The sequence below is a fragment of the Stegodyphus dumicola genome, chromosome 11, assembly GCF_044657685.1.
Source record: "Stegodyphus dumicola isolate Sdum_Otavi_A_Nest chromosome 11, ASM4465768v1".
Lineage (NCBI taxonomy): Eukaryota > Metazoa > Arthropoda > Arachnida > Araneae > Eresidae > Stegodyphus > Stegodyphus dumicola.
This window is the reverse complement of record NC_140778.1, coordinates 71,611,884-71,628,928: the sequence shown is the minus strand read 5'-3', so window position 1 is coordinate 71,628,928 and position 17,045 is coordinate 71,611,884. Positions and strand designations below refer to the sequence as shown.

Sequence of the window (17,045 nt, the reverse complement as noted above, 5' to 3'; positions counted from 1 at the left end):
CGCACATGCGCAAAGCATACATTACACATAGTCGAAATTAGAAAATTGCAACCAGAAAACTATTTGATGTGTATTCGTGATATTTATATTGACAAGGAATTTGATTTAAATCATATCAAAGATGGAGTACATTGAGATGAAATACTACATTTAGTAAGGAATTATAAGCCAAACGAAATAAAAACATCTGCCCTGAAGATAAGGATAGTGCTGACAGATCAACTTCCAGTTCATTGCGCGCCGCTTCGTTCCCCCCCCCCCCCCGCAGAGCAGCGTGAAATTGATAAACAGATTTTGGAATGGTTAGAGAAACAAAGGATATGCCTTTATCCATTTTTTTGCAGCAATTCTAGTTTTTGTTTGATGGACATCGGAACATGCTTTGGCTTTGTAGATCCTTTGGTAGCTCCAGAATCGGAAATTCTTTTTGACATAATCGAAAGTCCAAGCTTATTTTTATAAAATTGCTCTAACAGTCTGCAAAAAATAATAAGCCGGATCCAATTAAAAGATTAAGGAACAACGCAATCTGCAACATTAACTGAAATAGATAATTTTAGCTTCGCTTATACCGTCCATTATACATTAAACGCGCATGCGTAAACATATTATGTGCATGCGTTAACACATTATGCATAGACGCATGCGCAGAAAATTTGTAGTTTTGAGGTCTGGATTTTAGATCATTCCAGATTAAAGACTTTTGACTGTAATATTTTATCATATCAAAACATAATATAAAATAAAATTTGGGAATTTTATTATTTACTGATATTAGATAATTTGATATGTTCCAAATGAAACTACTAGAAAATACTCAAGGCAACAGTATGAACCATTAAAAAAAAAAAAAAAAAAAAATATATATATATATATATATATATATATAATGTGCTTAAAAAAACACTGAAAAATTTATGGAAGAATCTGATTTAATAGCAAAAATTTTGTTTTCCTTTTTTACAAATATGTTCTTTAGCTTCCTTCTGTTACATACATGTTCTTTGTTTAAATGATCTGGGCATTGAAAAATGCCATGATATGCGATAAAATGGATAAACAATGGAGATGTAATGTGAAAAATTATGACATGCAATTTATTTGCTATATCCATAATTTGTATCTTAACTAAGAATTAATGAAGAATGATAGGTTCATTTAAACTTTTTCCAGAATGGTTGGTGACACCTCTGCCAACTTTTATGTTCAGAGAGGTTTCGTAACCGGATGAAACCTACGAAATAGTCATCTTTTACAAGAGTGAAATGCTTTCCCCCCCTCTTCAAAATCTTAATTTTAAATGTAGGCTTTTGATATTCAAGTTGATATCAAATAAGATGAATTAAAAAACAAAAACTTAGCATATATTTTTCTTATTAAATTGGTTTTTATAACCTGAATTCCATTTTTTATATACTCAACTATCCAGAATTTGGCATTTCCTGAGTTTTCCGGATAGTCAAAAGTTTCCAATGCTAAAAATAATCAAAAATATTCACATAAAGTTCTATTATTTTAGGACCATAATGTAATCGTCGTGTAAAAAATTCATTAAGATAGAAATATCTTTGAGTTCTAATTTATGAAATCAATATTATGATTTGGCTATGTGCCAATACTTGAAGCCTGCCACTCTGTTTAAGAACATAAATTCCATAACAATTTATGAATAAATTCTCCTTTTGCAAAAAAATTGTATTAATCAAAACTTTTCATGATAGTCTGCATATCAATGCTAATCACTTAATCTACTACTATGAAACATTTTACTAAACTAATATTCCATTTTTAGTTATATACAAATTTATATATTTTGCTCTTCAATTTATGTATGACAGCAGAATTTTCAGAAAGCATGATCTACTTAACCACTAAATATTTTAGTTCAATTTTTATTGCTTGCGAATCAAAATTTTGGTTTTATTTTTTAAAATGAGTTTTACTTTTATTAAATTTAACATATAGTGACCATATAAAATTATTAGTTTTAACAGTTTTTAGAATCTTAAACTTTTTTAATTTAAAAATACCCAAAAGATGAATATTTGTGTCCTTCAAAACACTTTTGTTATTGAAAATGTATTTCTATGGCCTATTCTATTTCTATTTATAATGAAAATAAATGTTGCATAAAGACTTTTATGAACACAATATATAAAAAAAATTAATTATTATATAAAACTTTAGATATTTATTCTAAAGCATTTTAAAATTAAAAAATTCTTAAAAGCCATAAAATATGAGACGGGCTGTTCTAATAATTCATAATATAAAGCTGTATATTTATATGAAAGATAACAAAACATTTCACTAAGTTTCCATGTAAAAAATTTAATTTATTACTTCCTCTAATTGGTGCTCAACAATTGTACTATGATCTAGGAACTTAAAAAATCCTTTAAATCTTGAACCTTTTAGAAAAAGTGGAAACCAGTACTTGTCATCTGCCCACATTTCATGGTACGGCAATTCGTTTTCTGGGTACCATTTCGGTAACATTTCTATTAAAAAATTAATCACAAAATTATATTTACTAAAAATTTCTATACATAATTGTTGGTTAATCATTTTTTTTATGGTCTCTCTCTCTCTCTCACACACACACAAAAAAAAGGTAATCATAAATAAATAAATTAAATTCAAATAATTCTATGTCATAATGCATATACAGGATGTTTCGAAATTCATCCGAAGAAATTTAAGGGGTGATACAAAACATTTAAACGAGCAGGTTTCACCATATAATGCATAGACAGAACAAGCAATGAACCACTAAAGGGCACAGCAATGGAAAGTAAAAAGTGTGAGTTTTCTTACACACATCAATTCTACTATGGATTTCAGAACGACGAACAGCAATCAGGAAAAGGCGGGCATGCATTTTATATATGGTCTTGCAAATTGGAATGCTCTGGAAGCCGAAAGACTGTACAGCCAGTGCTTTCCAAGAAGACAAGTGCCACACCAAAAAATGTTTGAGCGATTGTTAGTATTTGCTTATAAAAGTATAACATTTGTTATAATATTTAAATCTTAATATTTGGCAATAGTAATGTTTTCCTGGATTGTGAAAGACTGATTTAATGCATCTGGCATCAGTAGAGAAGTATTATTTTGGGAGAATGTGGTAATTCTTGCTATAAATGTTCTTTAATATTCTTTTTGTAGTAGATGCTGCTTCGAAATTATAATACTTAGATATTGTCAACAGCATGGCTGTCCCCTCGGCTGATGAATTTTCTTATAAATCATTGATTGATGTTGCGGGATGGTAATAAAGCAATAGCTTAAAAAGATTGCTGATTTCTTTGATAAGTAAATCTGATTTTACATAATAATTTGTGAATATAAATTAGAAAAAAAGAAAAATATGGCATATAATATGATAAATCTGACTCAAATAGAACAATTAATTGATGAAAATTACCTTATGTGATGAACAGAATCGAAGGTGAATTAAGAAGTCTGAAAGTGTCATAGAAGCTGATGCTCCACCAAAACCATATAAAAGAGACAATGTTAATCACGGGAGAGAAATAAAAACTTGGGAGATGTGGGATGGTAATAAAGCAATAGCATGAAATATAATGAATCAAACAATGACAGCTTCATAAGCATTAAAATATGCCAATGAAAAGAACGCAAAGAAGCTATGGGAGAAAATAAAATATCAAATGGTGGCAAAAAAGAATATATTCAAATAAAATGTAGAATAGAATTAGCTTAACTAAAAATGAGGCACGGTTAACATGTAGATGATACATGAATAGAGCTATAATTTTGAAAAGTAAAAGTATTCAAGTGGGGAAAGAATTAAAAGATAAAAAATTAATTTACTTCATATTAGGACTTGAATGAACTTGATGTCAAAATCACTAACGACAGAGAAAATGATATAGGTGCAATTAGACATGCATTAAAAGAAACTTAAAAAATAAATAAATAAAATAAAATAAACAGAGACAAAAAGAAACAGAGGTAGGTTCTAAAGCAAAAGAAAGCTGGACAAAATCGAAATATCATGAAAGAAAATACTTTAACTAAGGAAAATTAGGACATTTATCAAAAGAATGTCATAATATAATAAAATGCTTTAGTTGTGGAAAATTAAACTTCAGATCAACTGAATGTAGAATGAAAACCAAACAAGAACATAAAAAGCCAAGAAATTTAACAAACAGAACTTTTAGAATGGTAAGCAAGGAAAAAGAAAATGAATCAGTTACATGTTTATGTGAAGTATGTAAGAAAACAGTAGATACTTCATCTTTTAATCAAGATAGAAATGACAAGAAGAATTAAAAAAAAAAAAATCAGAAAAATTAAATGGATTATGGATTTAGGAGCCACTTCTCATTGGCAAGAAGTAAAGAAATGTTTACCAGTTTTAAGGATGAACAGCAAGTGATAATGACAGCTGAAAATGGAGCTATAATATAATCAAATCATTTGGTACTGGTAACATTAAAGTGAAAACTGAGAGAAAAAGGAACATTTTGAGAGTAGAAAATGTTCTGCAAATACCAAATTTAAGAGAAAATTTACTGTGAATACCAAAATTGTAGATCATGATTTAAAAATAATTTTTACCAAAACTAAAGCAGAAGTGATCAATAAACATGGAAACATTCTGTGTATAGCTAACAGAAACGGAAATAAATTTGAAAGAAATATAATAGAAGATGATAAAATTAATAATTTTAATAATATACTGTAGCATCAGAGACTAGGTCACATAAGCTACCAAAGATTGAGAGAAATGAAGAAAAACTAAGCAGTCACTAGATTATAGAAAAGTTTCCAAGAAGAGCTGTGAACCCTGTACATTGGGAAAAATGACATGAGCTTTTTACAAAAGTTTAAATTCAAGCAATATGAAGATATTTTAGAATTGTGGCATTAAGATTTAGTTGGACCAGTTAAGTAGTCAATAGATGAAAGTATTTTTTTTTTTTTTTAATATTTCTAATTATAGTAACTTCATGTTTGTGATTGGAACTGAGGAAAAGAGTGAAACCGCAGAATCATTAATAAAGCTTAACACTCAACAGAAAAGAAACTAAAAAGAATTTGCAGCTTTAATGGCAGTGAATTCTTAATTAAAAGCATAAAGAAATTTTTGGAAAAATGGGAATTAAACATGAATTTAGAACACTTTTACTTTGGAGAGTCATGGAAAAGCTGAACATTTTAATCATACTATAACTGAAACTGGAGTAAGTGTTGAAGTAGTTGTACCTGTGAATGGCAGGAGACACAAAAATAACAAAAAGCTTATACCTTATGGAACTGTATACAGAACACAAGCTGTTGAAATCTGAATCTGCTGAAAGTCCATTTTGGCTATATGCAATGATAGATGAACTGAGTTCAATGGTTATCTTAAAAGATTTGAATGTGAAGCATATGTTGATAGAAGTTCAGAAAAATGAAGAAAATGGATCTAAAAGCTCAAAAAAGGAATTATGATGGGGTATAGCATTAAGAGAAAAGCATACAAAAGTGATATTCCTGAACTAAATCAAATTGAAGAAATGAAAGATGTAAAACTTAATGAGCAGAAACTCAGATCAGTTTTATTTAAAAAGAAATTATTTAAAAATCAAATGTTAGAAGGATTTATTATTTTCTGCAAGGAACAAACTAATGACAGAGATAAGAAAAAACTGATAAAGGTTAGAGAAAAGATATAACGGAGGAAATTTTACCATCAAATACAAATGATGAACATAATGAAATCAGCTCCTTGGAAATGCCAATATCAGAGTCCTCTCGAGTAATGCAAGAACTTGGAAACGGTAATTATGAAGTTCTGCACAGAAGAGACCAGTGAGAGTGTGAGAAAAATTAAAAGATTATATAGTATACAATACAAATGAGGAGTTGCATAAGACATATGATGAAGCTGTGGAATCTGCTGAAAGTCTGCATGTAATGATAGAACACATGTAATGATATGTAATTTGGCTACATGTAATTTGGCTACATGTTAATATAGTAACTTCATGTTTGTGATTGGAACTGAGGAAAAGAGTGAAACCGCAGAATCATTAATAAAGCTTAACACTCAACAGAAAAGAAACTAAAAAGAATTTGCAGCTTTAATGGCAGTGAATTCTTAATTAAAAGCATAAAGAAATTTTTGGAAAAATGGGAATTAAACATGAATTTAGAACACTTTTACTTTGGAGAGTCATGGAAAAGCTGAACATGAAATAATGATGAACACATGTAATTTGGCTACATGTAATGATAGAACTGAGTTCAATAGAGGCTTTGGGAATTAGTTGAAAGATCCATTGACAAGAAAATTATTAAAAGCTATTGAATATTAACTAAAAAGGAGAAAAAGTATAATTTAGAAACAATTTACAAAGCATAATGTAAAAACTGCATATTTAAATGGATATGTTAGCTTACATGGAGCAAAGACCTGGATTTATCTCAGATCCCAGCAATCTTGTGAACTAAAGTGCACATGGATTGCCATTCAGGAAGATGCTAATATGAAGTTTTTAAGAAAAAGAATTTAACAAGATTAAAATCAGATCCATGTAATCAGATATTTACAAAAATAAGTCCAACTATCTTATCGTAGCAGCATATGTGGATGACCTAATGATTACTGGAAATTCAAATTCTAAAACAGATAACTTCATCTCTGAACTTTCTAAATTATTTGTCTTATGAGAAGTCGCTAAAATACAAAAATCTTTAGGAATTGACATTAGACAAGAATTTAGAAAACTTATTCTCAGTCAAGAAAACTATATAACTAAAATTTCAAAAACTTTTGAAATGAATGAATGTAAACTTGTTATTAGTTTTATTTAAAATTAACAACTTCTTCACCAGTAGCAAAAACAAAATATCAAGAAGCATTAGGTTCACTGATGTACTTAATAAAAGGCAAAAGCCAGATTAAGCTTTCACCATTAGTAATTTGTCAAGATAAAGATTTTAAAGAAAAACACTGGGAAACAGTGAAGAGGCAATTTAGATACATTAAAGGAACACAAAATATATGTTTACTATATACTTCAGACATTGGACATTATTTTACTAAATTAGGTAAAAACTTCATAAATTGGAAATGCAACAAAGAATAGTTGCTCTGTCTACAGTGGAAGCTGAAATTTCAGCATTTTGCAAATATGCATGTGAATTTAAATGGTATATCTATTTACTTGAAGAATTGTAGCAAGATAATCTAATTGACAAACCTACTGAAATTAAAACTGATTGTCAAGCATTAACAGATTGGATTTAAAAAAAAAAAGTAGTAGTTCAAGGTACATTAACTGAAAATATTTCTTTGTAAAAGATGAATATGAAATTCAAATCATTCCTCAGTGTAAGTGTCCCATAAATCAAGAAAAGGATGTTTTAACAAAATATCTACATAGTGTAAAATTGAAAGATAAACTTTTAAAGTATGAACGTATCTGAGTAATTAAAATTATGTCTTTTAACACAAATAAAGGAGGAATTGATAGTATTTGTTTTTAAAAGTATAATTTCATGTCTTAATATTTGGCATCATCGATGTTTTTCTTGATTGTGAGAGACTGAGTTATCTGGCATCAATAGAGTTACAGATTTGGAGAATGTGGTAATTCTTGTTTTTAATAAAAACTATATTATTAAATGTTCTTTAATAAAGTTTCCTTTATATGATAATTTTTAATGTTTCCTTTCTGAAGCAGGTGTTGCTTAGAAAATATAACATTTAGAAATCATCAGCAGCCCTGGATAAGCCTTGAGTATATGTGGGAATTTATTCAGGAATGAGATAACCTTAAGCAGATGCAGGAAAAGAGCTATAGTCCTTAATCTCATGCTATATTTTCAATAGTGTACAGTGGATGCTAGCTAAGCTTTACAATGATAACTGCATATTTGAAGGTTTTCAGATAGCCCAAACAAAAAGTTATGTTTTCCTATAAACAGAATTTGTGGACTGTGGTAATAAATGATGTAGCAGAAGATTTTCCATTGCAATGGCAATGCCCTAGTCATCATCTAATGGATGGTGAGATCTGTAGTATGGTTCTAACACCAGAAAACATTGCTACCAATAGTGAAGGAAGTGACAGTGTTGAGAATAAAACACTTTCTATTGATATTTTAAGTTCTCAAAACAGGAATTACAGAACTTGAACAATGTAACTTTGTAATTATTGAGAAAGAAATTATATCTATCTGTAGAATTAAAAAGAAAGCATTAGCCTAAAAAAATTAAGCAACTTTAACAACTTACATTGAAAGAAATGTTTAATAAAGCAAACAAATAAATATCGAGAATTTTTTTTTTTTTTTTTTTTTTTTTGGTGGTTAATTTTGATTCCCTTAAGATTATAAATGCTTGGTTATTTTATAAACAACTATTTCATACTTTTAATTTTATAATTTTTACAGGCCATCTTACTAAATTTAAACTGATGACCTAATATCTAGAAAAATCCCAAATCCAGAATTGCTGAAGTCCCGATGACTCTGGATCTCGGACTTTGTACTGTATTTGTCAGTGTCTGTAAAAATTTATTCGTGCAGGGAAAAGTCATTCACACATCAGCCTTTAGTTAAATACACTTAGCAAATCAAAATTAGAAAAAAATTATTATTTTTATTTCAGACTCATTTGGCTGTTCAGTTAATTTTAGCCTGTCACAAAATATAATGCAATAACATATTTCATGTTAACTAGCATGGTGTATATAATAAATTATCTTTTCATTTATAAGGGTTATAAATTTAAAGATGAAATTTTTCACAGACATAAGCATTTTGTAAGGATTTATGTAATAAAACATGAAAATACAAACCTTCAGTTTCTTGCAGTTGTCCCTTGAATGTAGAGGATGTAAACACATGGACTTGCATAATTAGTGGATTTTGAATGAATTCAAATTCTAAATATCCCACATTATCCAAATGATCTGCATAAATGCCAGATTCTTCTAAGAGTTCCCTAATATGAAAATCCAGCATTTTAAAACAGCACAAAGAGATAATTATATCATTCAATAATAGAAATGCATTATTAAACAATTTTGAATTTGCAATTATAAAACTGGGGTAGTTACAGTCAGAAGCAGAATTATGTAATAAATTTATGATGGTCTCTATATTCTAAGGTCTCAAATTATAAATTTAAAAAGAACCAGATAACATGGGTTAATTTTGAACTGACACAGTTTAGAGAAATTTATTATACGTAGAAAATATTTTTAGGACTGAAAGAAAAACAGCCAAATTAAAACGGAGGGTTAAGGAATTAGTTGCAAATTAAAGTAAATGTTTCAATTTACATTTTTTTATCTCAACAGAAAGAAATTCAGTATATGTAATGATGAACGAACAGATTTACTGCTTTCATAATTCAGTATTCTGATGGCAAAATGTTTTTAAAAAAACTAAATTTCCATACGTAGTTTGATAGCATTTCTTAATTTTTAACTGAAAAAAAAAACTGTTGCTTGCTACTATTATATCTATTATATTTATAAAAAACATACAGAAAATAACTTAAAAAGTAGAAAAATTTACACAACATAAACCGCTTTTATTGCAGTGCCCTTGGCTAACTCTTCAGTAACTGATATTCAATAGAAGAGCATATCTGAGCAAATCCATGCTATTTCAAAAACATAAATTTAATACAAAACAAAATATATACTACTCAGAAAAGAGAATAATATTATATGCATGCTTTATCACTTCTTCTTTTTTTTTTTTTTTTTTTTTTTTTTGTACATTTTGATTCTCTTAAGGTCATAAATGCTTCTTTATTTCATAACAAACTATTTCTTATTTTTAATTTTATAATTTCTATATGTCTTCTTACTAAATTTAAACTGAAGATCTGATATTCACAAAAAAACTCCAAATCCAGAATCGCTGAAGTCCCGATAAGTCTGGATCTTGGACTTTGAATTTTATCTCATACTTTGTTTGTGTGGATGCAGAAACACAGTATAACAAATATGGAAATAAAAAAAAAATCATTTTAATTGCAGACGGTTACAAATGTTTGATATTCACAAGAAAAGTTCCAGGTTTGATTGTTGTAAATTCTGGAAGATACCAAGCACACCACATAGTTTTACAATAACAACACTTAATTCCAATGCCCCAATCTTTAAGAGTTTCAATCTACATCTTGTAAACAAAACTTTTCAGATGTTATCAGAGAAAGACAGTCAGGAGAGATTTGGAGATCAAGGGCCAAAAGATGGAGACACTTCACAGAATAAATTAGTTTAGAAATTCAGTATTCAAAGTAATTTCACATTTTCATTGTTTTACCAGGCCAGCACTTCTTTGTGCTAGAACTATTGTGCTAGCTTTGTTAGATGACTTCCAGTAAATAATGGAAGATTTTCTGAAGCAATATATGGTACTTTGTTCTCCTGAAGCAGCCTTTAAAGTTGTCAGCCCAATTTATTTTAAAGAAATTTTATATTACTGCATTTACTTAAAAATATGACCCACTTTTGTTGTATTTTTCTTCCAAAATTTGGTAGAAACTTATATTTGAGTATTTTAATAAATGAAATTGCAAAAAGACAAAAAAAAAAAAAAAAAAGTTTAATTATTATATTGCAATAGCTTATATGCATTTATTTTCAGGCACTTAACTTTTTCAGTGTTATTTACAAATATCAATTACTAAATATTAGTGAAATTACTTTATTTTAATTTCACATATACTATTGATCGTCTATTTTAAAACCTGCTTGTTTTGAAAATAGTTATTCAAAATGTTTCTGGTTTAAAAAAAAAAAAAAAAAAAATTAATTTAAAAGTACTGAAAATGAACTCGCATATGTATCTGGCCACTTTGAATAAACAGTTTATATTTAGAAAATTGTGGAACATTCAATATTTCATGGGATATCTTTTAACTAAAATTGCACTTTTTTCATGCACGGAGTCAAGTAGTTTTTCCCAGTAAAAATGCTCCACTTGTCTTTTTCTTATGTAAGAATTTCTTTCAACAGAACTTTTGAAGAAACATAACGTTTCTTTTTTCCCCCTTTTCAACTCACTCCATACAAATTCCAAAGAATTTAAGTATGGAGAATATGTAGAAATTATGATAACTTCAAGACAGTTGTGTGAAAGAACTATTCTAATTGTTAATCTACATTCTAAAATTTCTTGTTTCATAAAAATAAATATTAAAGTTTAATTTAAATAAATCTCTTACACCATCGCTGCAAGGAATGAAATTTGAATTTAACAAACATTCTCTATTCGTATAAAGCAAATTTAATATTAATTAAGATTAAAATTATAAATTATGAAATTTTAATTGCATACAAATGATTAATTATTGCTGTGAACTAATTTACAATATCATTTAAATTCTGAGAGCATATGTAAACTAAGTGCAAGTATCTAAAACCATGAATAAATATTATATAATAGTATTCCAAAAAATTAATACCCCCCCCCCCCAAAAAAAAAAAAAATTTAAGACTAAATCAATTTGCATTAGTGAATAATTGTTGAGCAGGCAGGAGATAGATCATATCAAGGAAAAGTTGCCTCCAAAACTAACTCTTCAATTACTCAATTTGTGTTTTGTCATCCATATAGGCATGGTTATAGTAATATTCAAAACCAAAAGTAAATCAAATGTAGTGAATTACTAAAAAATTTAAACAAAGGGAATTTTGAGAAATTTAGAAAGAAAATTGACTAAGAATCAAAATAATAATTAAATTAAATGCAAATTGCCAATGTAAAAAGTGTAGAAAACCAAAGTAACTTAAAAACCTTTGCCTATTTGAAAACTTCCCCCGACACAAATTATGCATGTAAATCAAAAATAAACTATATACAATCTATAAAAAATACATAAATAATACACAGTGACTGAAGAGTTAGGTTTCGAGGCAACTTCTTGATATGATCTGTCTCCTACCTGCTCAACAATTATTCACTAATGCAAATTAATTAAGTCTTAAAAAAATTTTGGGGGGGGGGAGGATATATTAATTTTTTGGAATATTATATAGCATTTAGTCATGGTTTTAGATACTTGCATATGCTCTCAGAATGTAAATGATATTGTAAATTAGTTCACAGCAATAATTAATAATTTATTTGTATGCAATTACAATTTCATAATTTAAATTTTTTATTTTAATTAAATTTGCTTTATATGAATAGAAAATGTTTGTTAAATTCTAAAATTTCTTTATACATGTACAAAAGGACCTAACAAAAATTTGTACTGTTCCTAAATTATCAAATATTAATTGCTAATCTATGAAATTTTTTACATATTTAAAAGAAGACCTATGAAAAAATTGAGTACTTATATATTAATGCAACCTCTTTGGCATAATTAAGAGATTTTTTATAGATGAAAAGGTAAAAGTTACTTATCGGGCACAAATTAGTGGTTTGGACAAATTTTTTAAAAAATTTCCTAACTATTGATATTTATTGTAAGTTGGCAAACATTAACTTAACTAAACATATTTTAGTAATAAATTACTTACAGAAAATCCCGTTGACCACAAGAGACAGCGCCAATCGCTCCAAACCTACCATTTACTAAATAAAAGACTCTTCTGTCAGTTTAGGGGTTAACTTTTATTGCAAACCGTTCTTCTAAATCTGTTGAACATTCTACAGTACTAATTTTTGGATCTTGTTTGATTTTTCATAGAAAAATCTGCAATTATTTGGTATTAGCTTGGAATGTAGTCCACATTATAATGCATTTGCAACATTTCCATACAGTTCCACCGTTTTATAACATCAAAGATAGTTAAACACTTTACATGAATGATTTTTTGGATATTTTGAATACTTCTGCCATTTTTCAAAAAGACAAATTATTAACCCGCGAAGACGCGTGCTACTTTTAGCTACGCAAGGACGCGCATCGGGCTCTGTAGGCCCGAAGCGTTATTTCTTAAAGAAACATAAAAACAAAAAAATTGCTTGTGTAATTGTAGAAAAACATTTAAATAATAAAAACAGAGTATATAAAATATAAAAATATACTTTTAATTAAATATGTCTAATAAAATTGTATTTTAAAACAATTTTAAGACTGAAATTATTTATCATTTAAAACAAAAATCAAACTCATTTCTTTTTGTGTGCAAATGAAATTTAGTAGTACTAATTTATGCAATATTAAATTTTTACAGAAATAATTTCAAAATAAAATTTACTTTCAAAATTTTTTGTAAAAAATTGTGACGTATACATTACCGCAAACAATTTTCTCGCACTTTGCGCAGCAAATCTGCGATTTTCAGTCCTTTACGCTAGGACATATATGGCACCTTTTCCTGGAACACTTCTGTTTTTTTGCCGGGCGTCTTTCCCAGTCTTTCCTATACCTGCAATTTAATTTTTAACTCAATTTGCATAGAAGATTTTGCTGCGAATTTCTTTCTTGAATGTGATCCTATCAAAGTTCTAATGCAAGTACTTTGATAAATAAACTTTGTTTCCTATATTGCATTACTGGCATCTTCGCAGATAACAATAACATTCTAGCATTTATAGCTGCAATGTTGAACACACTGAATAATACTGTCTTTGGCCATCTGTTGCTAATTCTAGCAGTAGTATACGTGGATTCAATCCACTACATCTACAGCACCTTTTGTTAAAGCTTACAAATTTTTTTTTTTTTTTTGCTTCTCCAGTGGAAACATCGATGGCGCTGTCATTATGCATGGTGGACAACAGAACAACGCATTTATTTTTGTTTGGTGTGTAGGAAATTAATGCCATATTTCTTTGAAATCCAAATAATGATGAATATACTTCTCTTTTTTTTTTGCCACAGGTAAAATCTTTTGGCAGTTCTTTTTAATTTTTTCTGGTAGTTCCCACGAGCATAATTTTCTTTTCATGGAGATCCTTTGCCAAGGTACAACTGGTATACCAGTTGTAAATGTTAAGGTTGCAGCCTGAATTCAAAATAGGTTCCACAAGCCTCTTGATTACTTTATCAGGATCATTTTTTTGAGCTATACAGCCCAGTGGGTTCCTGCATAAATTTCAAAATTTGAAGTGTAAAATGCATCAACTACAGCAAAAATTTTGATTCCATATTTTGCAGGTTTACTTGGAATGTATTGATGAAAGGAGCATCTTCCCTGAAAGGGTTCTAACTTTTCGTCAGTCGTGACGTATTCTCCAAGACTGTAAACCTTTTTGCAATTTTCAACGAACTTTTCAAAAACATTTCGGTTCATCTTTGGATTATGGTAACTTGGCGATTTTTTGGCGAAAATTTGGCGACCAACTCTGCTACAGCAACCCTCTATTTTTTTTCCCCCGCCGCCATTTTTTCTTCACGAAGTAAAGACGTTTCTTTTCTTTTTATTTACTCAACACGTTTTTCAACAATCTACTAACCGAATTACACTTATGCTAGAAATTTTATGTAACAAAACTGCTTAATCATGACAAATATTAACTGGAAAATTGGGAAAAAGTGCACAATCGCAAACTCCTTGCGCATTTTTCAGAATAGCACATACACATAAACCATATACATGTCAACTTCTTTTTACTTAAAAAAACATCCCAGAATTGCACAAAAATGGCATTGCACACACTCTTAACTTTATCCATCTATATTGCTATTTTCTCATAATATACAAAAATTTGCACGAAAATGCATGAAAATTTTGTGAATCTTTAAATCCGGTAAAAAGCACATATATGAAATTACCTGATCGCGAAAAAGTATATACCCTTTCCAAGAATGAACATTTCCACGTATAAAATAAATAAAACATCCAAAAGCTTTTACCTCTAAATTATCTATTATATTATAAACGTAACCAACGAATTTATACACAAACATTAAAAATAGTTACAAATACTTAGTTTCGAATATTTAAATTATTTCCATACACGTTTACTTCAACTGAAACATATACCAAATTCCTACAAACATAAAATTCACAAAATAACTATCATTTAATTAAAATATAACTAAACCATGTACACGTCGACTTATGTTTACTTTAAAAAAACATCCCAGAATTGCACAAAAATGGCATTGCGCACACTCTTTACTATATCCATGTACACTGCTTTTTTCCCATAAATTAGAAAAATTTCACGGAAATGCATGAAAATTTTGTGAATCTTTAAATTCGGTAAAAAGGACATATATGAAATTACCTGATCGCGAAAAAGTATATACCCTTTCCAAGGATGGACATTTGCACGTATAAAATAAATAAAATATCCAAAAACTTTTACCTCTAAGTTATCTATTATAAACGTCACCAACGAATTTATAACAAAACATTAAAAATGATTACAAATACTTAGTGTCAAATACTTAAATTCTTTCCATGCACATTTACTTCTACTCAAACGTATTCCAAAATACTACAAACATATAACTCTCAAAATCACGATCATTAAATTAAAATATAATTAAATTAAAATACACAACTTAAAATATAAATAAGCACATACATTAAATTAATAGAAATTAGCTTACAATCCTAATTACTTTAAACTAAATCAGTGCTAATAACAATTTTCCAATAATACCATATTAATTTATATGTTCCTTACATTTAGAACAATGCATAAAAATAATATCCTCAAATAATTAAAAATACTAACTTACCTAATCTTCTACAGAATCTTGAGTACATGGCGGATCACAAAATGTCCATTTTCACCAGGTTTCTTGCACCGCCATTCAAACTATCTGTAATATCCTTCCTTTCACACAATCTCATTTCATTCTCACATATTGGACATTCATACTTATCCGCAATTAAGCAATTCTTTTCAATTACACATAAACGTAATAAAAATTTTGGATTTACTTTATATACGGCCATGGGATCCAAATATTAAACAACACTGTTTCACAGAACATAGAATGAAACTACTCCTATAAAGTACAGCAGATATTTTTACAATATACCCCCTTTTCCGATTAAAGAATAGTGATTCGTCCATTAATGTCACATGACATATCTCATGATCTCTCATTTCCCTCACACAAAATAATGCGTAATCGGAACTGAAAACTTCTCACATTATTCCCAAAGTCCTAGGTAGTAACCTTTATCGCCTCCAAAATGTCGCCAAACTACCATATTCCAAAGATCAGCCAACATTTCTTATTGGAGCCAGTTTATCCATTTCTCTTCTAGAAGGACAATCTCTTATGTCTCCGATTTCTGGAATATTTGTGGGTCAAGAATCTCTCTATCTTCCATATTTGACGGTTATCTGTGCCAAGATAACAATTCACGGAAACAGAAATACTGAATTTATCGCTTAAGTCTAATGCCTTTTCAGAATTCATTTGATCACTAAACTGTTCTTCATCAACTATTTCTTCATCTTCTTCATTAATTGAAACTTCATAAGTCAAAACTTCGGCTAATAGTTTCTATAATCTTTTCATTTCCTCATCATAACTCAAATATCGAGACATTTTTGCAACTGCCTGACCTCTTCCACAATTTTAAAGACAATGTGAGCCCGTGCCTTGGGCCTGGAAAGCCCAGCTACTCATTTTCTTAGAAAAGATGGAGGATAAATTCCGGAAATGCTCGTGAATGACACGTACATGACCTTAAACACAGCTACTGAGAACGTCAATAAATTCCACCAAAGGGTGAAATTTTTGTAACGACCGCACCTGGTAGGACCGACGTGTGTCCTCGCGGATTAAATTTATAACAGAATTGGTTGCTAATTTACAGTGTCCTGCCATGTTCAGTTGCTAAACAAGTAAACTTTCCAGATGCAGGCCATAATATATTTTTTTACATGTATTTTCATTTGAAACAAATATATATATATATATAGCGAGAAACAACGCAGCCCGCAAAAAGGCCATAGGGTGACGCAAAGTCTGCCAGGAGGGTTGGGCTGCGTCCCTCATATCATAACAAGAAACAATGTCAACTGAAACATTTCATTAAAAATTTAGAGCAAGTTATTATGCCAGTTACTAATTAACACTTTTTTACTAAGTTATTTAATTACAAGGAATATTTCAATGATATTTATTT

The 17,045-nt window shown here is 28.9% G+C and overlaps 2 protein-coding genes across 3 annotated transcripts in view; one reads left to right on the top strand and one right to left on the bottom strand.

Moving 5' to 3' along the window:
- The window catches only part of LOC118204229 (epsin-2-like), a 95,912-nt gene that overhangs the window by 8,845 nt on the left and 70,022 nt on the right, over positions 1-17,045 (top strand). The gene's annotated exons all lie outside the window — the stretch shown is intronic.
- LOC118204228 (oxidized purine nucleoside triphosphate hydrolase-like) overlaps positions 1-17,045 on the bottom strand; it is a 37,719-nt gene that overhangs the window by 19,461 nt on the left and 1,213 nt on the right. Inside the window, exons 2-3 of one of the 2 annotated variants that reach the window (XM_035376554.2) lie at positions 8,826-8,971; positions 2,316-2,501 (exon numbers count right to left, since the gene is read on the bottom strand). In XM_035376554.2, coding sequence (XP_035232445.1) covers positions 2,332-2,501; positions 8,826-8,971 — 316 coding nt within the window. In that variant the 3' untranslated portion in view covers positions 2,316-2,331. Of the gene's footprint in view, positions 1-2,315; positions 2,502-8,825; positions 8,972-17,045 lie in introns of those variants that run through there. The other variant, XM_085826829.1, reaches the window with a different exon arrangement.